The 16,000-nt window shown below is 30.5% G+C and overlaps 1 protein-coding gene across 1 annotated transcript in view; it reads left to right on the top strand.

The window, feature by feature from the left end:
• Positions 1-1,261: 1,261 nt before the first annotated feature.
• Positions 1,262-16,000, top strand: part of LOC117119685 (inter-alpha-trypsin inhibitor heavy chain H3-like) — a 17,500-nt gene continuing 2,761 nt past the window's right edge. Inside the window, exons 1-14 of the mRNA XM_033264521.1 lie at positions 1,262-1,332; positions 2,738-2,891; positions 3,494-3,544; positions 4,727-4,887; positions 6,551-6,661; positions 6,806-6,944; positions 7,090-7,359; positions 7,458-7,743; positions 7,888-8,435; positions 9,004-9,274; positions 10,137-10,190; positions 11,294-11,314; positions 13,728-13,748; positions 14,207-14,227. Coding sequence (XP_033120412.1) covers positions 2,742-2,891; positions 3,494-3,544; positions 4,727-4,887; positions 6,551-6,661; positions 6,806-6,944; positions 7,090-7,359; positions 7,458-7,743; positions 7,888-8,435; positions 9,004-9,274; positions 10,137-10,190; positions 11,294-11,314; positions 13,728-13,748; positions 14,207-14,227 — 2,104 coding nt within the window. The 5' untranslated portion in view covers positions 1,262-1,332; positions 2,738-2,741. The remainder of the gene's footprint in view (positions 1,333-2,737; positions 2,892-3,493; positions 3,545-4,726; positions 4,888-6,550; positions 6,662-6,805; positions 6,945-7,089; positions 7,360-7,457; positions 7,744-7,887; positions 8,436-9,003; positions 9,275-10,136; positions 10,191-11,293; positions 11,315-13,727; positions 13,749-14,206; positions 14,228-16,000) is intronic.

Here is a 16,000-nt window from a genome sequence, read left to right as displayed (position 1 = left end):
ATTAGGAGAAAATATAAATGGGCCTATCTTATTTTTGGAGATTCCAATGCAGCGGTGGGGGTAATAAAAATAAAGAAAAACTTTAATTTTTTTCTGAAATTTCCATTTTTTCATGCCGGTGGGTGCACAAATTTGCCAAAAATAAAATTTTACTTTTATTCTAAATCATCATTATTAGCGGACAGCGGGTTCGCTAAACAAAGGTATAAAAAAAATCTCGCTTGACGTTCAGTGTATATTGCAGGACAGGCAAATACACAGTGGAATTCATTTCCAAATTTCTTCTGGTCGTACAGAGTACTTGGTGTCGTGCTTAATATTTAAGTATCTCTTATTCACCGGCAATTTATGTGATTTCACCACTTACAAAGAATAATTCTCTGCTTTTCCAAAAGTATAAGTAATGATTTCTTAAACTTAAATTTTGACTTCATTAATATATAGTTAACACGCATTTTATATTTATATTAAGGTCACTCGACCATTCCGAATCGTCACGGTGTGAAATCGTTGTGTTTTACTCTATAAAAATATATTCCCAAAAAAACGGTTACGCACATTAGTAACTGAATAATGTAACAGTAGCCTGCAGAAGGAAAAGGATTGTGATTGACGTAAAAATTGCCACTGCCTAAAACTTTCTTTAATGTGAGTCGAACAAATCGACATTTGCACTGAGTATGTTAACTAGCAGTTGTTGCTACCAGTCTGTGAACGTGTGGATACTATGAACGAGTTAAATTACATTGTTGATGCATTTTTAATAGATAGGACTATACTGAGAACAAATGAGACGGAGAGTATAGAAAGAAACAAAGAAGACCTCAAATACAAGTAGTAAACTTAGCTTGCATTAGAATTATTAAACACAACACATGCATGCTTCTGCGTAATCACTTGAAATTTGACGCGTAACAAGTACCGTATATACTTTGGAAAGTTGGTGAAGAGGTTAAAGTGCAAAATGCAAGTTTTCGTTATGCATTGTTTTAAATTAGTTACTAGCGGCCAAATATTCCTAAGTTAATGTGATTCATATGCTCTATTTGCATCAATACTATTATTATTATGTTAGGCCTTAGGCATTAAAAGTACAACGGAACCGGTCATGTTTCAAGTCCGCTATAGACCTATGTAATAGAATACAGATGTATACACACATTAAGAACTTCAATTGGTTCGCTGACAAAACTTAATGTTAATGCGGTTTGACTCCGGAAATTCACCGCCTATAAAAAAAAAAGAAAATATAAGAGAACATTTTGATTACCGAGCAAGATTTACTTCGTGCAAATGCTGTACAAGTTTTGCGACGAGCAGCCACAGAACAAGGTAAGTTAAATAAATAACAGTTCGCTTGGTTCATAGATTTGTTCATATAGATTTAAACTCATTATGACGCAACAAGAAACATAACGGCTACAAAGTTAAGGCTTGTTTATACTTCAACGATAACGATAACGATAAAAAGCTAAAAAGCAATTGTTTATATAGAAAATAAAAGAAATAAGAGAAGTTTTTACACTAGAACGATTCGATAACGATTTATCAGTTATGCGATAACAAATATTTTGACAAATCAAATCAGATGACATCATAATCATGGAAAAACATTAAATTCGTAGTAGTAGTAGCAGCGATTTTATCGTTTTTCCATGATTATGACTACATCTGATTTGATTTGTTAAAATATTTTGCTATCATACATGATACATTGTTATCGAATTGTTCTAGTGTAAAAATTCCTCTTATTTGTTTTGTTTTCTATTATGAACAATTGCTTTTTAGATTTTGAAATGGTTGAAGAATAACCAGCCCTTAAGGCTGCGCAGTACTTAAGATTGTTATCATGACGCTACAAACGTAACCGCGATAATTGCACGTTCGTTTTTCATTCGCACATAAGCAGCGTCGAGGATGCGTTTGAGAGACATCACCAAATTGTTGAATAATGTTGGCTATAATATACATGTCAAATTTGAGTTCGCGAAAAAGGGGTCTATTATTGTCTATATTGAAACGTGTGTTGCGCAATTGCAAGTATATTTACTATTGCATAGTATATGTATGGAAGAATCATGCATGCGTTGAAACTAAATAGTTACTTTTCATTTTCTCTGAGGATAATCACTTGCAACATACGGTACAAAGCGTAGTTCATATTAGCATGCTGCAAACGTAACCACAATATGAAGTTCACTATCGTTTCGTTCCCTTTAATGTTCACTTTTTATCTTTGCTTATCTTGTTTTTAGTTTTTCTGTTCTCTCTTTCTGGTTTTTTTTTTTTTTGACATTTTCCCTTGGTAGACCGTTTTCTCTCATTATTTCCTTTTTTCCAAGCACTTCCTTGTATTGACGCATAGATACATAATATAAAATGCACCTTATAAGTCAATTTTTTCTTACGCGCCTAATTTAATATTTTGCAGTGAGAATTATAGGGTATACGTTTTTATTTATTGTGTTTGTTTTAAATACATTTCGTATAAGTCAGTCTCAGCGTAAACTCATCTTAATTCACACGTAAATTACACACATTTTTCTAAACTATAGTTATTTTATTTTATTTTGTTCGGCTACAATTTTTATCGAGTCCGGTACATTCTCATTACACTTAGACAATCAAGGAAATTTTATGAAAGCATAAATTGAAAGTATTGAATAATAATTCTATAAAAATAAAAGCAGCGCTTAAGGATGAACCACCAATATGTAGCGAAGTTTTAAATCTCTAGGAAAATGATGGGCAGATTTTCTTTGTTGGTGTTATCGAGTCTCGTCACGTGGTTTGCTATGAAGCCGTCGCTTGCTACTCCTTTGGCCGTCGTAGCTCCCTTGGCAGATATTGAACAATATACTCACGTCGATGAAGAAGACTTGGCTTTGGAGGTAAAATTGACTTTCATTTGACTAAACCTAACCTACTCTCAGAAAATGAAGCTACAGTCTATAGGTCTTCGCTTGTTTAGTTCTAGAACTGATAGCTAAATGCTAAAGCAGATCATATATATTCTCTGCAGATTATTGAGTCCCGTTTAGTTCGATCAACATTCTTTTAGATTATATAAAACAGAAATATTCCAACATTATTATTTGGCACAAGTTCAGGTATTTTTCACTATAGTCATGCGTGTAGTTAACATTTACTGAGGTTGGGCTTCTGGATTTAGGGTTCAGAAGCCCCGATGATTGAATGATTGAATAAAACGTACAGAATTAACCAAATGTTATTGAATTAAATAACCTTTGTTGAAATACTGAAATAAAAAAAAAATAGGTTTAAATCTCATTTAACTGTAAAATGAGTAATTTTTCTGAGATAGATACACTATAGATGAAAACATTTGTTAATTGGTAAGGAAAGCAACACACACACACACATATACATATATATATAATAAATGTTTATCTTGTCTTTGACATGCTTCTGACTCGATCGAAGGAAATTTGAGGTGGATATAAACACTTTAAGTTTTCCAATTATTTTTTAGAGAGGTGAACGGGACATTGGTTCTGGAGATGGTTACGAGCTTAGGACACTGGTGAGTACTATAGGTCTATTGAATGTCTCTCAGGTAATTATTGTTATGAACATTGGTTGAAACAATATATTAGTTTTTTAGATTCAGAATAACTAGGACAATCAACTATTTCGACGTACGCTAAATACATTACAGGGCGCTTATTTTTTTTATGATTTTTAATTTCGCGGTACTGTATTGGAGAAATGATCTGTATAGAGTACCACAGTCGTGTGTCACAACACCAGGAGGCACCCTCTGGACGTTGGTTACCGTTCATTACGCCTAAATAACTTGATATTCTCAGGAAACAGTGAAATTACACTGTTCCCTGATATTCTTAATTGTTGAATAGGCTTTCTGGAATAGGCATTTTAAAGCCTAATAATTTACCATCGAAATTTACTAAAAAAAGCTCGCATTACTTATCAAACACATATTTAATCATCAATTAACATTTACAAAGAAAAATTAAGATACAATTTCTTAATAATTAGAAATTGGGATCAATTTGTCAGTGGAGAAAATGGCGTCAGTTGTGTCTATATCACACTGTCAACGTCATCTGGTAGTTTTCTTTACAGGGACTTGTTTCATTTCTGCCTACCAGACTCTTACTAACTTTCGAGGGATAAAATTATGAATAAATGACTGCCACTTGTTCTGTTGATTCAGAACGGTTAAGAACTTTATTAATATTATAATATGTGTCCTTTTAAAAGCAGTGCGAATATACAGCAATTTCTTCCAACCTAGGTCAAATGTAAATCAGTGTGTATGCTGAGTTGCCTTTCAATTACATGACCAATATACTACCAGACTTATTATATTATCTTGGTAGATCTACGCTAACTTTCTGGCAACAGTCGATACTTCTTTGCCAAAGAAAATAAGTCTTCCGGATATGATACCAATGTTCGAAGTTGCTGTGGTTATATGCACCTATTAAAAATAAGCCCTATATACTAGTGTCTTACATGTTCACTAATAAAGTATCCACATGAGATTCGGTTATCAGGAAATTTGTGGTTATTTTTTATGACGTTTTGTGCAGTAATAAGGTACTTAAGATGACACTCCACCTGATTTACCTTTTCCGCCATCTTTAACTGCCAGATCATAACATAGGAGGAGGCATAGGCACACAAACTCAAATAATGTCAGTTACATGGCTTTCATCCATTCTCTAATCTATTCTTACAGAGAAAACCAGAGATCACAAAGTTGCAGATTAAAGGCGCTGTTACTTCCCGATTCTCCAGTACCACAGTAACCAGTATATTGAAGAACCGTGCCGATGAAGCAACGGAAGCTGTCTTTATTATTCAACTTCCAAATGAGGCGTTCATTGCTAACTTCTCAATGTATGTTATTAACTAACGTTTGATTTCCCAAAAGCAATTTTTGAATGCACTATTTGTTCCTAACTGTACTAATTTACCGTTTTGTGTGTAAAAGACATATATACTAATTTCTTAACGCTAAAATCAATCAATTTCTTCTTGTTTTTTTTTTGTAGAAGATATGATCAATGTTTTATATAATATTTACTTTTTAGTCTGTGTTAATGAGTAAAACCAAGAGTGATGATTTATATCCGCCTATGATCGTAAAATATATAACAATAAGAGTGGTGCATCCAAATTAACAATTTTTACAATGAAGTAAATGTAAAAGTAGGCATATAAAGAAACACAATTTAGAAATAAAATGTTTAACTTAATGCTAAACAAAACCGAGGAAATTAATTAACGTAATTGATAAAAATTTATACAGGCCAATAAAAATCACAAACCTGTATATCAAACAAAAGCAACAAATAAAATAAATTTAAAATTTAAATTGAAAGACAAACAAATGTCAAAAGTGGCGCCATGTCTATGAAAAATTGCTTATTAAGTTAAATTATTCATAGAATTATGGAAATGAATTAAAATTGATGTATTTCGGACAATCAGAATGAATAATTTTAAGATCCTGTAGTATGTAATAATGAGATCGGTGGTATACACCACAAAAATAGCGGTGCATTCAAATTTACCGTTTTTACAGACAATGAAGTAAACTTAAAAATAGGCATAAAAAGCAACACAATTAATAAATAATATGTTTAACTAAAATGCTAAAAAAGGCCGAGAAAATGAACTAATATAATATAGATAAAGATTCAAACAGACAGACAAGAATCACAAGCATGTATATCAAACAAAATCAACAAATAACATACATTTAAAATTATATATGAAAGAAAAACAAATGTCAAAAGTAGCACCATGAGGGATAAGGAATAAAGCTGGCACCAGAGGGTGTTAACAACACCCTCTGGTGCCAGCTTTATTCCTTATCGTCAGGATTGGTTCAAAGGGCCTCCGGCCTTTCAGGTTGAAGGAGTTGGTCAAGCCTGAAAAGCTAGGGGACCCCGGAACCAATCATGACAGGAATCGAGCTGACACCAGATGCCGAAATCAACTGATGCTAGCTCAATAGCCTGACGAAGTCATGTTGGCACATGTATCACCGAATTGCATGTGGGTGTATAACGTCAGCTTGTTATCTCCAGCCGTGGCGCCCCAATTAAATGCTTCACTTTTGTTACGTGAGAGTTCCCAGTCTTGTGTTTCTAGTGTCTTTGCCTTTTAGTTTGAGATTAAAGCAATTTCTCAAATTTGTTTGGATTTTAATATTGTGTCTGGCTTTATGGATGTTGCAGTACTTATATATAACAGTGATATTTTACATGCTGGTGGCAAAGGTGAAATACAATCGTTGCATATAGTCGAAACTGCACTATAGTATCTTCACATTATATGTTTATGGCTATCTTTATTGTATTATGTGTTATCTTTTCTTTATAATTCATTCTATCATGTAACGAAAATTACTTCTATGATGAAACGCATTTTGTACGCCTGCATTATTGTAATGTAGCATTTAAAGGAACAGTAATCATATCTCAGTATTGGCACATAGAAATAAGTCTATAGGCCTACATCACCTTATTTCTAAAATCTCCTTTTACCAACATAGGGAAATAGATGGCATTGTTTATACTGCCGAGATCCAAGAAAAAGAAGAGGCTCAGAAGATCTACAACAGAGCTAGAAGCAGTGGCCGTAGTGGAGGACACGTTAAACAAGAGTAAGGAGCCCTTGTTTTTTTAACTTTATTACTCCGTTATCAAAAAATTCAATAGCAATAACTTTGGTTAATAGTTAGCCAAAGCAACATTTGGAGTTACTATCTACAGCAACCGTTATTGTAGTATGTGTACTTTCATTACAGGTCGGAGGATGTAAATATTTTCTCTGTGTCGGTTACCGTGGCCAAGAAAAACTTCGTTACGTTTGAACTGGTATACCAAGAGATGTTAACGCGTAAAAAGGGTTATTTTGAGCATATAACCAGTATTCGTCCGGGTCAGGTTAGAAATTGCTTTTTCTACTTTTGAACTTCATATTTATAAACACACATAAGAAAATGCAACTCTTTAAAAATAATCTTCTACATAAATGTGTCGCAATATCTTGAATTATTGATTGATCTATTAGCTTTTTTGTATTTAACAGATTGTTAAAAGTATGCATCTGCAAGTGGCAATTATTGAAACTCAGGGTCTGAAAGAAGTGAACACAAGCTGGTGGAAAGAGCAAGCTAATGGAGAGAAGATTACAAAACACGGTATTGGCGAGATAATATTAAAAGGTAGAAATACTAGAGCTTTCATTGAATATGCGCCAACTGTTGCAGAACAGCATCAGGATTCGGAGGATGGCATTAAAGGAGATTTCGTTATTCGTTATGACGTTAACCACCCAAACAGCGGAGGAGAACTTCAAGTTAGTTTTAACTATTTACTTTTGAAATTCTGTGTTTTCTTAAAATAGAATATCAGAATTGCAAGTAACAGAGAATAGTTTTAGTTGTTTCTTTACAGGTTGTGAATGGATACTTTGTGCATTACTTCTCTCCAGAAGGCCTACCAGTAGTTCGAAAAAACGTCGTCTTTATCATTGACATCAGCGGGTCAATGCGTGGAAGAAAGATACAGCAAACTAAAGAAGCAATGTACACTATTCTGGGTGACCTGCGAGACATAGATTATTTTAATATCGTCACTTTCACAGTTTCCACAAATCATTGGAAAAATACACTTCAACAAGCAACTCCCGAAAATGTCCGACAGGCGAAGAACTTTGTTTCTTGTCTAGCGGCCGGCGGTGGTAAGGATTGAGATCGAATTCAGCATTTACAATCCATTCTGAATACCACTTAAAATTTAGTCATTTAATGTAATTGAAAACATTGAAATTGAAAACACGTTACTATATCTTCACTGATGCTGTTGGGATGAAATTATTTTTCAGGAACGGATTTACATGAGAGTCTGATAGATGGTGTCAGACTCCTAGACAGACTTACGGAAAATGCAACCGATAGCATGCATGGAATTTCTATGTTAATAATGCTGACCGATGGACAACCAACATCTGGAGTAACCGACCTCGAAGCAATTGAAAGAGACGTGGAGCGAGAAATAGACGACAAGTATTCGCTTTTCAACCTTGGCTTTGGTGAGAATGTCGATTACGAATTTCTTGAGAAGTTAGCTATGAGAAATAGTGGCCTGGCGCGGAAGATTTACGACGATTCAAATGCAAACTTGCAATTGGTGGGGTTCTTTGAAGAAGTTGCAACAGCGCTTCTTTATGATGTCGTTTTCGATTACCCAGAAGAACTAGTAGAGACAGACAGCTTAACGCAGACTGTTTTCCCAAATTATTTCCAAGGTACTGAGCTTGTGGTAGCCGGTAAGCTAAAGCCAACTAACATTACCAACGAAATTCTTGAAATGACAATCGCTGCAAATTCCGTCGACGTTGCTATAGAATTTCCACTTAGAGTCGAAACAGAGGTAAAACAATTTATCATAGTACCGTAAATGCTCGAATAAGAGCCTCTATCGAATATAGCGCCGCTCTTGAATAAGCGATACACTAAACCTGATTATTTCCGCTAAGCGCCGCTCTCGAATAAGCGCCGCGGCGCTTAATCGAGTATAATATTACAGGGTTTTAAATACAATGTATACAGTATTAAAATTAATCAATAACACAATATAAACAAGCATTTATTTATAAACTTTTATTTACAATGATTAGGACCTATGATAAAAATTTTATAAGCGCCTCGGCGCTTATTCGAACATCTACGGTAACTTAATAACAAGAATAGGCCTACATTTTGTTTGAAGGTTTGCATGGCGAAGTAATAATATATTAAATACTTGCAATACACCACGTAGATATTATGGAATGTACCACAAGCATTTAATATAAGAAAAGGTCGACAATGACTTTACTAAACTTACGCGCGTTGTGGTAATTAGATGATTTCTAATTTCAGTAATACTGAAATCAAAATCAGTAAATAAGTAACTTACAGGCTATCTATTGGTTTGCTATTTTTGTTTGTTATTTTAGAAACCACCCGAAGCACTCCTTAATAAACATGCAATTGATGATTTTGCTAAGCATCTATGGGCGTATTTGTCGATTAAAGAACTGTTACAGCGTCGTGATATCAGTAATAGCGGCGCTGAAAAAGAAGAATTGAAACAACAGGTTCTCGAACTATCTCTTGAGAATCACTTAGTCACTCCACTGACGTCTCTAGTTGTGGTTAAGCCAGAAGAAGATAAACCAGAATACATTGCATCGAACGGAGAGTTACAAGCGGACGACGTTGGAGCAGGTAGATAACATTTCAATTTAAAATTATAATAATATTTTAAAACTAGTAATTATAAAATAGACTTACAAACTATTACACTATTGATATTATTAGATTTAAAAAAAATATTTCTAATATCCTTTATTGACTGTTAAAATGAAATGAAATATGCCTATATAAGTCCAGAGTATTGAATAATTTATTGTGATTCTTTACCGTATATCTCGCGTATAAGGTGACCCGTATATAAAGCCGACCCCTAAGTATGTGAATGTAGGACGCATATGACGACCCCCGTTTCACCGTTGGAATTCATCCTATTTGCTGCTTTTTATGGTCTCGACACTGCATCTAGCTGGCTAAAAACGGTGTCAAAATGCAGGGCTAATCTCCTAAGATAATACCATTTTAAATTCGAGTATTACGGACGATGAACATTAATGATGAACATTAATTTAAAAAACTGAAATTTGTATGTCGCACTATAAGACGACCCCCTGTTTTTCGATCGTAATGTGTTATTTTAAGCCTCGTCGTATACGCTAGTACATACAGTATTTTCCAGTTACTTATCGTTACCCCGATCGCTATTATAACTAGGAATATTTTTGTATTTTTCGATGGTGGTGAAGCCAGTGAAAGGTATATAGTTATTTGTTTCCAATCAATATAGTATTTCAAAATCGAAAAAAATATTAATATAATTAGATTTAAATAATTAAATCATTTCAAATTTTCTTCAATAAATTAATTGTTAAAATAAAATATATAATTTCAGAGTACTGAATAATTTATTGTTATTCCTTATTTCTCCAAACTAATCACCATCACCCCACTCGCTTTCATAGCAAGAAATACTTTTTCATTCTGTATTCTAATGTAGGAGGAATTCCACCTTCTTCGAGTTTGTCGATGGGAATGCCAATGAAATTTCAAAGTAAGTAATTATTTTCACTTATATGTTGTGAGACTAGTTCTACAATTTTTTTTTTCAAGATGTATTTCAAATTTTTTTTCAACCAATCTAATACATTTCATTTAATTTCATTTATTCGTCTCAAAACATTAAAATTGACAATAAAGGAAACAGCAAAGAACAAGCACAGACAACATGAGACAGGACACCCCAAAAGTGAACTTAATCACTGTCGAGTGTGGGCACTTCACAAGCAACAACCAAATGTTTACAGAATATACATTAAAAAAAATATACAGTATAAACATTCAAAGTTAAAAATTTACGAAGTTCAATATTAAAATAGACATAATTTAAAAGATTTAAAATATTAACATTTTCAGATGATTCAATAAAATACACTATTATTATTATTATTAAATTTAAATAACTAAATGATTTCCAATTTCCTTCATTAACTGTGGAAATAAAATATAATTTAAGAGTATTGAATAATTTATTTTCATTCCTTATTTCTACAATTAATATCATTGTCCCGCTCGCTATTATGAGGTCTACTACAGTATACAATGTTCTTCGTCACACGACAAAGCTTGTGGAAAAATAAATTTGTTAATCTGAAAAACGTTGTTTGTCTTTCATTTACTGACGAGTATCTTAGAAATTCTATACATGCTTTCAGAACCGTGTGAAAATCAGCTCTAATTCAATCATTTTAGCCATTAGGCATTATGCTCTTTCCAATTCTAAAATGTATTATCAGTGGAACATTGTCGTACATTAAGATGATTTCCTGATCTTAATGTTTGTCTTGATATTTTTCACTTTTGTTTTGTTGTGGCGAGTCGAATTTTCTTCTACTCGATTTTTTCGTATATTTTTATATTTTTTGTTTGTATTGTATTTGTATAGGTTTAATTGTTATTCTTTTGTATGGACATGAAATTCTTAAGTAAAAGATGAATGAATGAATGTTATCAATTAGACTAACACTGTTACCCTATGTATTTAATCACTACAAAATTACCGATTGATTCTAACTTTTTTTAAATAATATTTGTATAAAAGAAAACAATGCCTCAAAAATTTGAGTGTGACTAACAATGTTTTCATTAATTTCACAGTAAAACCAACTAAAAAAATAAGTAAGTAAATTTGAATTTACTATTGGAATGGCGTTGTGTACCGAAGTGTTTAAGATGTCTGCCTTCTATTTTCATGATTCTGAGAAATAATTTATAATATCTTGAAAATACTTATTGATATTATATTATTATTATTATTATTTTTATTATTATTATTCTTATTATTATTATTATTGTTATTGTTATTATTATTGTTATTATTATTGTTATTATTATTACTATTACTATTATTATACTACTACTAATAATAATAGTATAATAATAGTAGTAATAATAGTAATAATAATAATAATTAGTATAATTATTATTACTACTATTATTATCATCATTATCATTATTACTAGTAATATTATTGCTATATTATATATATATTATTGTATTATTACAGCCAAAAAAGGTAAGACAAAAATTAAGTATATAATAAAGTAAGAAATTAGTTTAAATGACTGAAGGTTATTAACTGTTGCATATATTGTATAAAAGAAGATATTGACTCAACGACTTGAGTTTGGTTAACAAGTTTCTAATTTCACCCACAAGAAAATACCCTTCATATTCATATAGTAGTAAGTATGAACAGAGTTTGACCTTACTATTGAATAGAGTTGTGTAATTTAATTTAATTTAATTTAAGATAATTATGCCTTCTAATTACAGGATTCTGGAATCAGGTGGCACTAAATTAAATAAATTACAGTTAAAATTTATTTTTATATTATTATTATTTTGATTATTATTATTATTATTATTATTATTATTATTATTATATTAAAATATATTGACCTGACATTTATCTCAACATCAAATATTAATCAATGTATTCTTATTACTTTACATACATATTTATATATTTTGTATTTATTTATTTATTAATTATTAATTATTTATTATTATTATTATTATTATTATTATTATTTATTATTATTATTATTATTACTATTATTATTATTATTATTATTATTATTATTATTATTATTATTATTTTTAATTATTATCATTATACATTTATGGTAACTTACACATTTCAACCAAAGATTGCTATTGTTGTTCTTTCTTCCTTCAAGTCCTAAAGCCTCTTTTAGATAAGCAATTTTTAAAGAACAAAATTTTTAAAATACTAATGATTTTCAATTTTAACTCAGTCGACCTTCTAGGTTACTCTGGAAGGGTCACCCTTTGTAAATGGCCGTATTCGACTGGTCGTTCTTCGTTGAACCACGCCCACCTGCCCTACTTAACGAAGACGATCAGTCGAATAGAAAACTGGTAAATACTCGACAAAACAAAATGGCTGCATAGTTACCGCAATACACGCTGCGTAATCAAGGCTGCTTCGGATTGTGGCAGTATGGGTTTTTCGTAAAAAATGTTTTCATCCAGTTTTTGAATTCTGTTAACCTACGATTCATTTTTGACTTATTGTGGGTAAATATTATTTTTATTTTCTGAAATTTAATCTAAATTATATTATATTAACACAAATGTTGTTGCTTAACTGACCAATCGGTCAATGAAGTATATTTTACGAACCAGTCGAATGAAAATAATACTCAACGAAAATTCGTATTCAACGAAATGAACCAGTCGAATAAGCTCAATGGTTAAAAAATGGGTTTCCATCGGGCATTTCTCGTTAGTTACCATATATTACAATTCACTTTTTAATTTAAACAAAATTAAATGATTATTTTATTATTTCTAATTCTTCTAAATGATTTCCAATTTCCTTCATTAACTGTGGAAATAAAATTTAAGAGTATTAAATAATTTATTTTCATTCCTTATTTCTACAATTAATATCATTGTCCCGCTCGCTATTGTGAGGTCTACTACAGTATACAATGTTCTTCGTCACACGAAAAGCTTGTCGAAAAATAAATTTGTTAATCTGAAAAAAATGCTGTTTGTCTTTCATTTACTGACGAGTATCTTAGAAATTCTATACATACTTTCAGGAACCGTGTGGAAATCAGCTCTAATTCAATCATTTTAGCCATTAAGCACTATGCTCTTTCAAATTCTAAAATGTATTAACAGTGGAACATTGTCGTACATTAAGATGATTTCCTGATCTTGATGTTTGTCTTAATGATTCAGTCTATTTTTCACTTTTGTTTTGTTGTGGCGAGTCGAATTTTCTTCTGCTCGATTTTTTCGTATATTTTTTTTCGTATATTTTTTTTTGTATTGTATTTGTATTGGTTTAACTGTTATTCTTTTGTATGGACATGAAATTCGGAAGTAAAAGATGAATGAATGAACGTTATCATTTAGACTAACACGGTTACCCTATGTAATTAATCACTACAAAATTACCGATTGATTCTAACTTTTTTTAAATAATATTTGTATAAAAGAAAACAATGCATCAAAAATTTGAGTTTGACTAACAATGTTTTCATTACTTTCACAGTGAAACCAACTAAAAAAACAAGTAAGTAAATTTGAATTTACTATTGGAATGGCGTTGTGTACCGAAGTGTTTAAGATGTTTGCCTTCTATTTTCAGGATTCTGAGAAATAATTTAATAATTTCTTGAAAATGCTTATTAATATTATTATTATTATTATTATTATTATTATTATTATTATTATTATTATTGTTGTTATTGTTATTATTATTGTTATTATTATTTTTGTTATTATTTATTGTTATTATTATTGTTATTATTATTTTTGTTATTATTATTGTTATTATTATTACTATTACTATTATTATACTACTACTAATAATAATAGTATAATAATAGTAGTAATAATAGTAATAATAATAATAATATTAATAATAATTAGTATTATTATTATCATCATTATCATTATTACTAGTAATATTATTGCAGCATACGCACTTCAACTAAATATTAATCAATGTATTTTCATATACTCCCACAGCCAAAAAAGCTAAGACAAAAAGTAAGTATATAAATAAGTAAGAAATTAGCTTAAATGACTGAAGGTTATTAACTGTTGCATATATTGTATAAAAGAAGACATTGTCTCAACGACTTGAGTTTGGTTAACAAGTTTCTAATTTCACCCACAGGAAAATACAGTTCACATTCATATAGAGGTAAGTATGAACAGAGTTTGACCTTACTATTGAATAATAGAGTTGTGTAATTTAATTTAATATAATTTAAGATAACTATGCCTTCTAATTACAGGATTCTGGAATCAGGTGGCACTAAATTAAATAAATTACAGTTAAAATTTATTTTTATATTATTATTATTATTGTTATTATTATATTAAAATATATTGACCTGACATTTATTTCAACATCAAATATTAATCAATGTATTCTTATTACATTACATACATATTTTTATATTTTATATTTGTTAATTTATTTATTTGTTTGTTTGTTTATTAATTATTAATTATTTCTTATTATTATTATTATTTATTATTATTACTATTATTATTATCATTATACATTTATGGTAACATACACATTTCAATCAAATATTGATCAACGTATTATTGTTGTTCTTTCTTCCTTCAAGGCCTAAAGCCTCTTTTAGCTGGTAAGCAATTTTTAAAGAACAAAACTTTTAAAATACTAATAATTTTCGATATCTTTTATAAAGGTAACATAGCTGTATTCTAAACCTAAATAAGGTTTTCAACAATATCTTTAAACTATATATTTAATGGAATTTTTAACTCGGTCGACCTTCTAGATTACTCTGGAAGGGTCACCCTTTGTAAATGGCTGTATTCGACTGGTCGTTCTTCGTTGAACCACGCCCACCTGCCCTACTTAACGAAGACGATCAGTCGAATAGAAAACTGGTAAATATTCGACAAAACAAAATGGCTGCATAGTTACCGCGATACACGCATCGTAATCGAGACTGCTTCGGATTGTGGCAGTATGGGTTTTTCGTAAAAAAATGTTTTCATCCAGTTTTTGAATTCTGTTAGCCTACAATTATTTTTGACTTATTGTGGGTAAATATTATAATTTTTATTTTCTGAAATTGAATCTAAATTATATTATGCAAATGTTGTTGCTTGACTGACCAATCGGTAAACGAAGTATATTTTACGAACCAGTCGAATGAAAACAATACTCAACGAAAATTCGTATTCAACGAAATGAACCAGTCGAATAAGCTCAATGGTTAAAAAATTGGTTTCCATCGGGCATTTCTCGTTAGTTACCATATATTACAATTCACTTTTGGATTTAAAAAAATTAAATGATTATTTTATTATTTCTAATTCTTCCACTGATTGTTGACTTGCTGATCTGTCTATCTGGTGGGTAGTAGTACATATTATTTAGTACATATTATTTAAACTATATTTCACTTTATTTAATTTTATATAATAATTATGTATATGAATCTTATTAATTCCAAACAGACTAATCTTCATTATCATATATTACATTCTGTTTTTGAATTTACAAAAAAAAAAAAGGGGGGGGGGGTGGGTTTTTTTTAATTGTCATTATTTCAAATACTTCGATTGTGAACTTGCATATCTGTTTATTATGTGGGTAGCAGTATATCATTAAACTATATTTCACTTTATTAAATTAAAAATAATATTTATATTATTGCTTATTTTCACAGCAGATTCATCATGGGGCTCTCCTCGTAAGTTATCATTACAATCCACTTCTTGATTAAAATAAGAGTATTATATTTAAACTACATATTTAATTATATTCAATTT

This window comes from Anneissia japonica, unplaced genomic scaffold, assembly GCF_011630105.1.
Source record: "Anneissia japonica isolate Jap-2015-1 unplaced genomic scaffold, ASM1163010v1 scaffold7767_len233565_cov179, whole genome shotgun sequence".
NCBI lineage: Eukaryota > Metazoa > Echinodermata > Crinoidea > Comatulida > Comatulidae > Anneissia > Anneissia japonica.
Note: the sequence above shows the minus strand (reverse complement) of the source record. Positions and strands in the feature narration are given on the sequence as shown.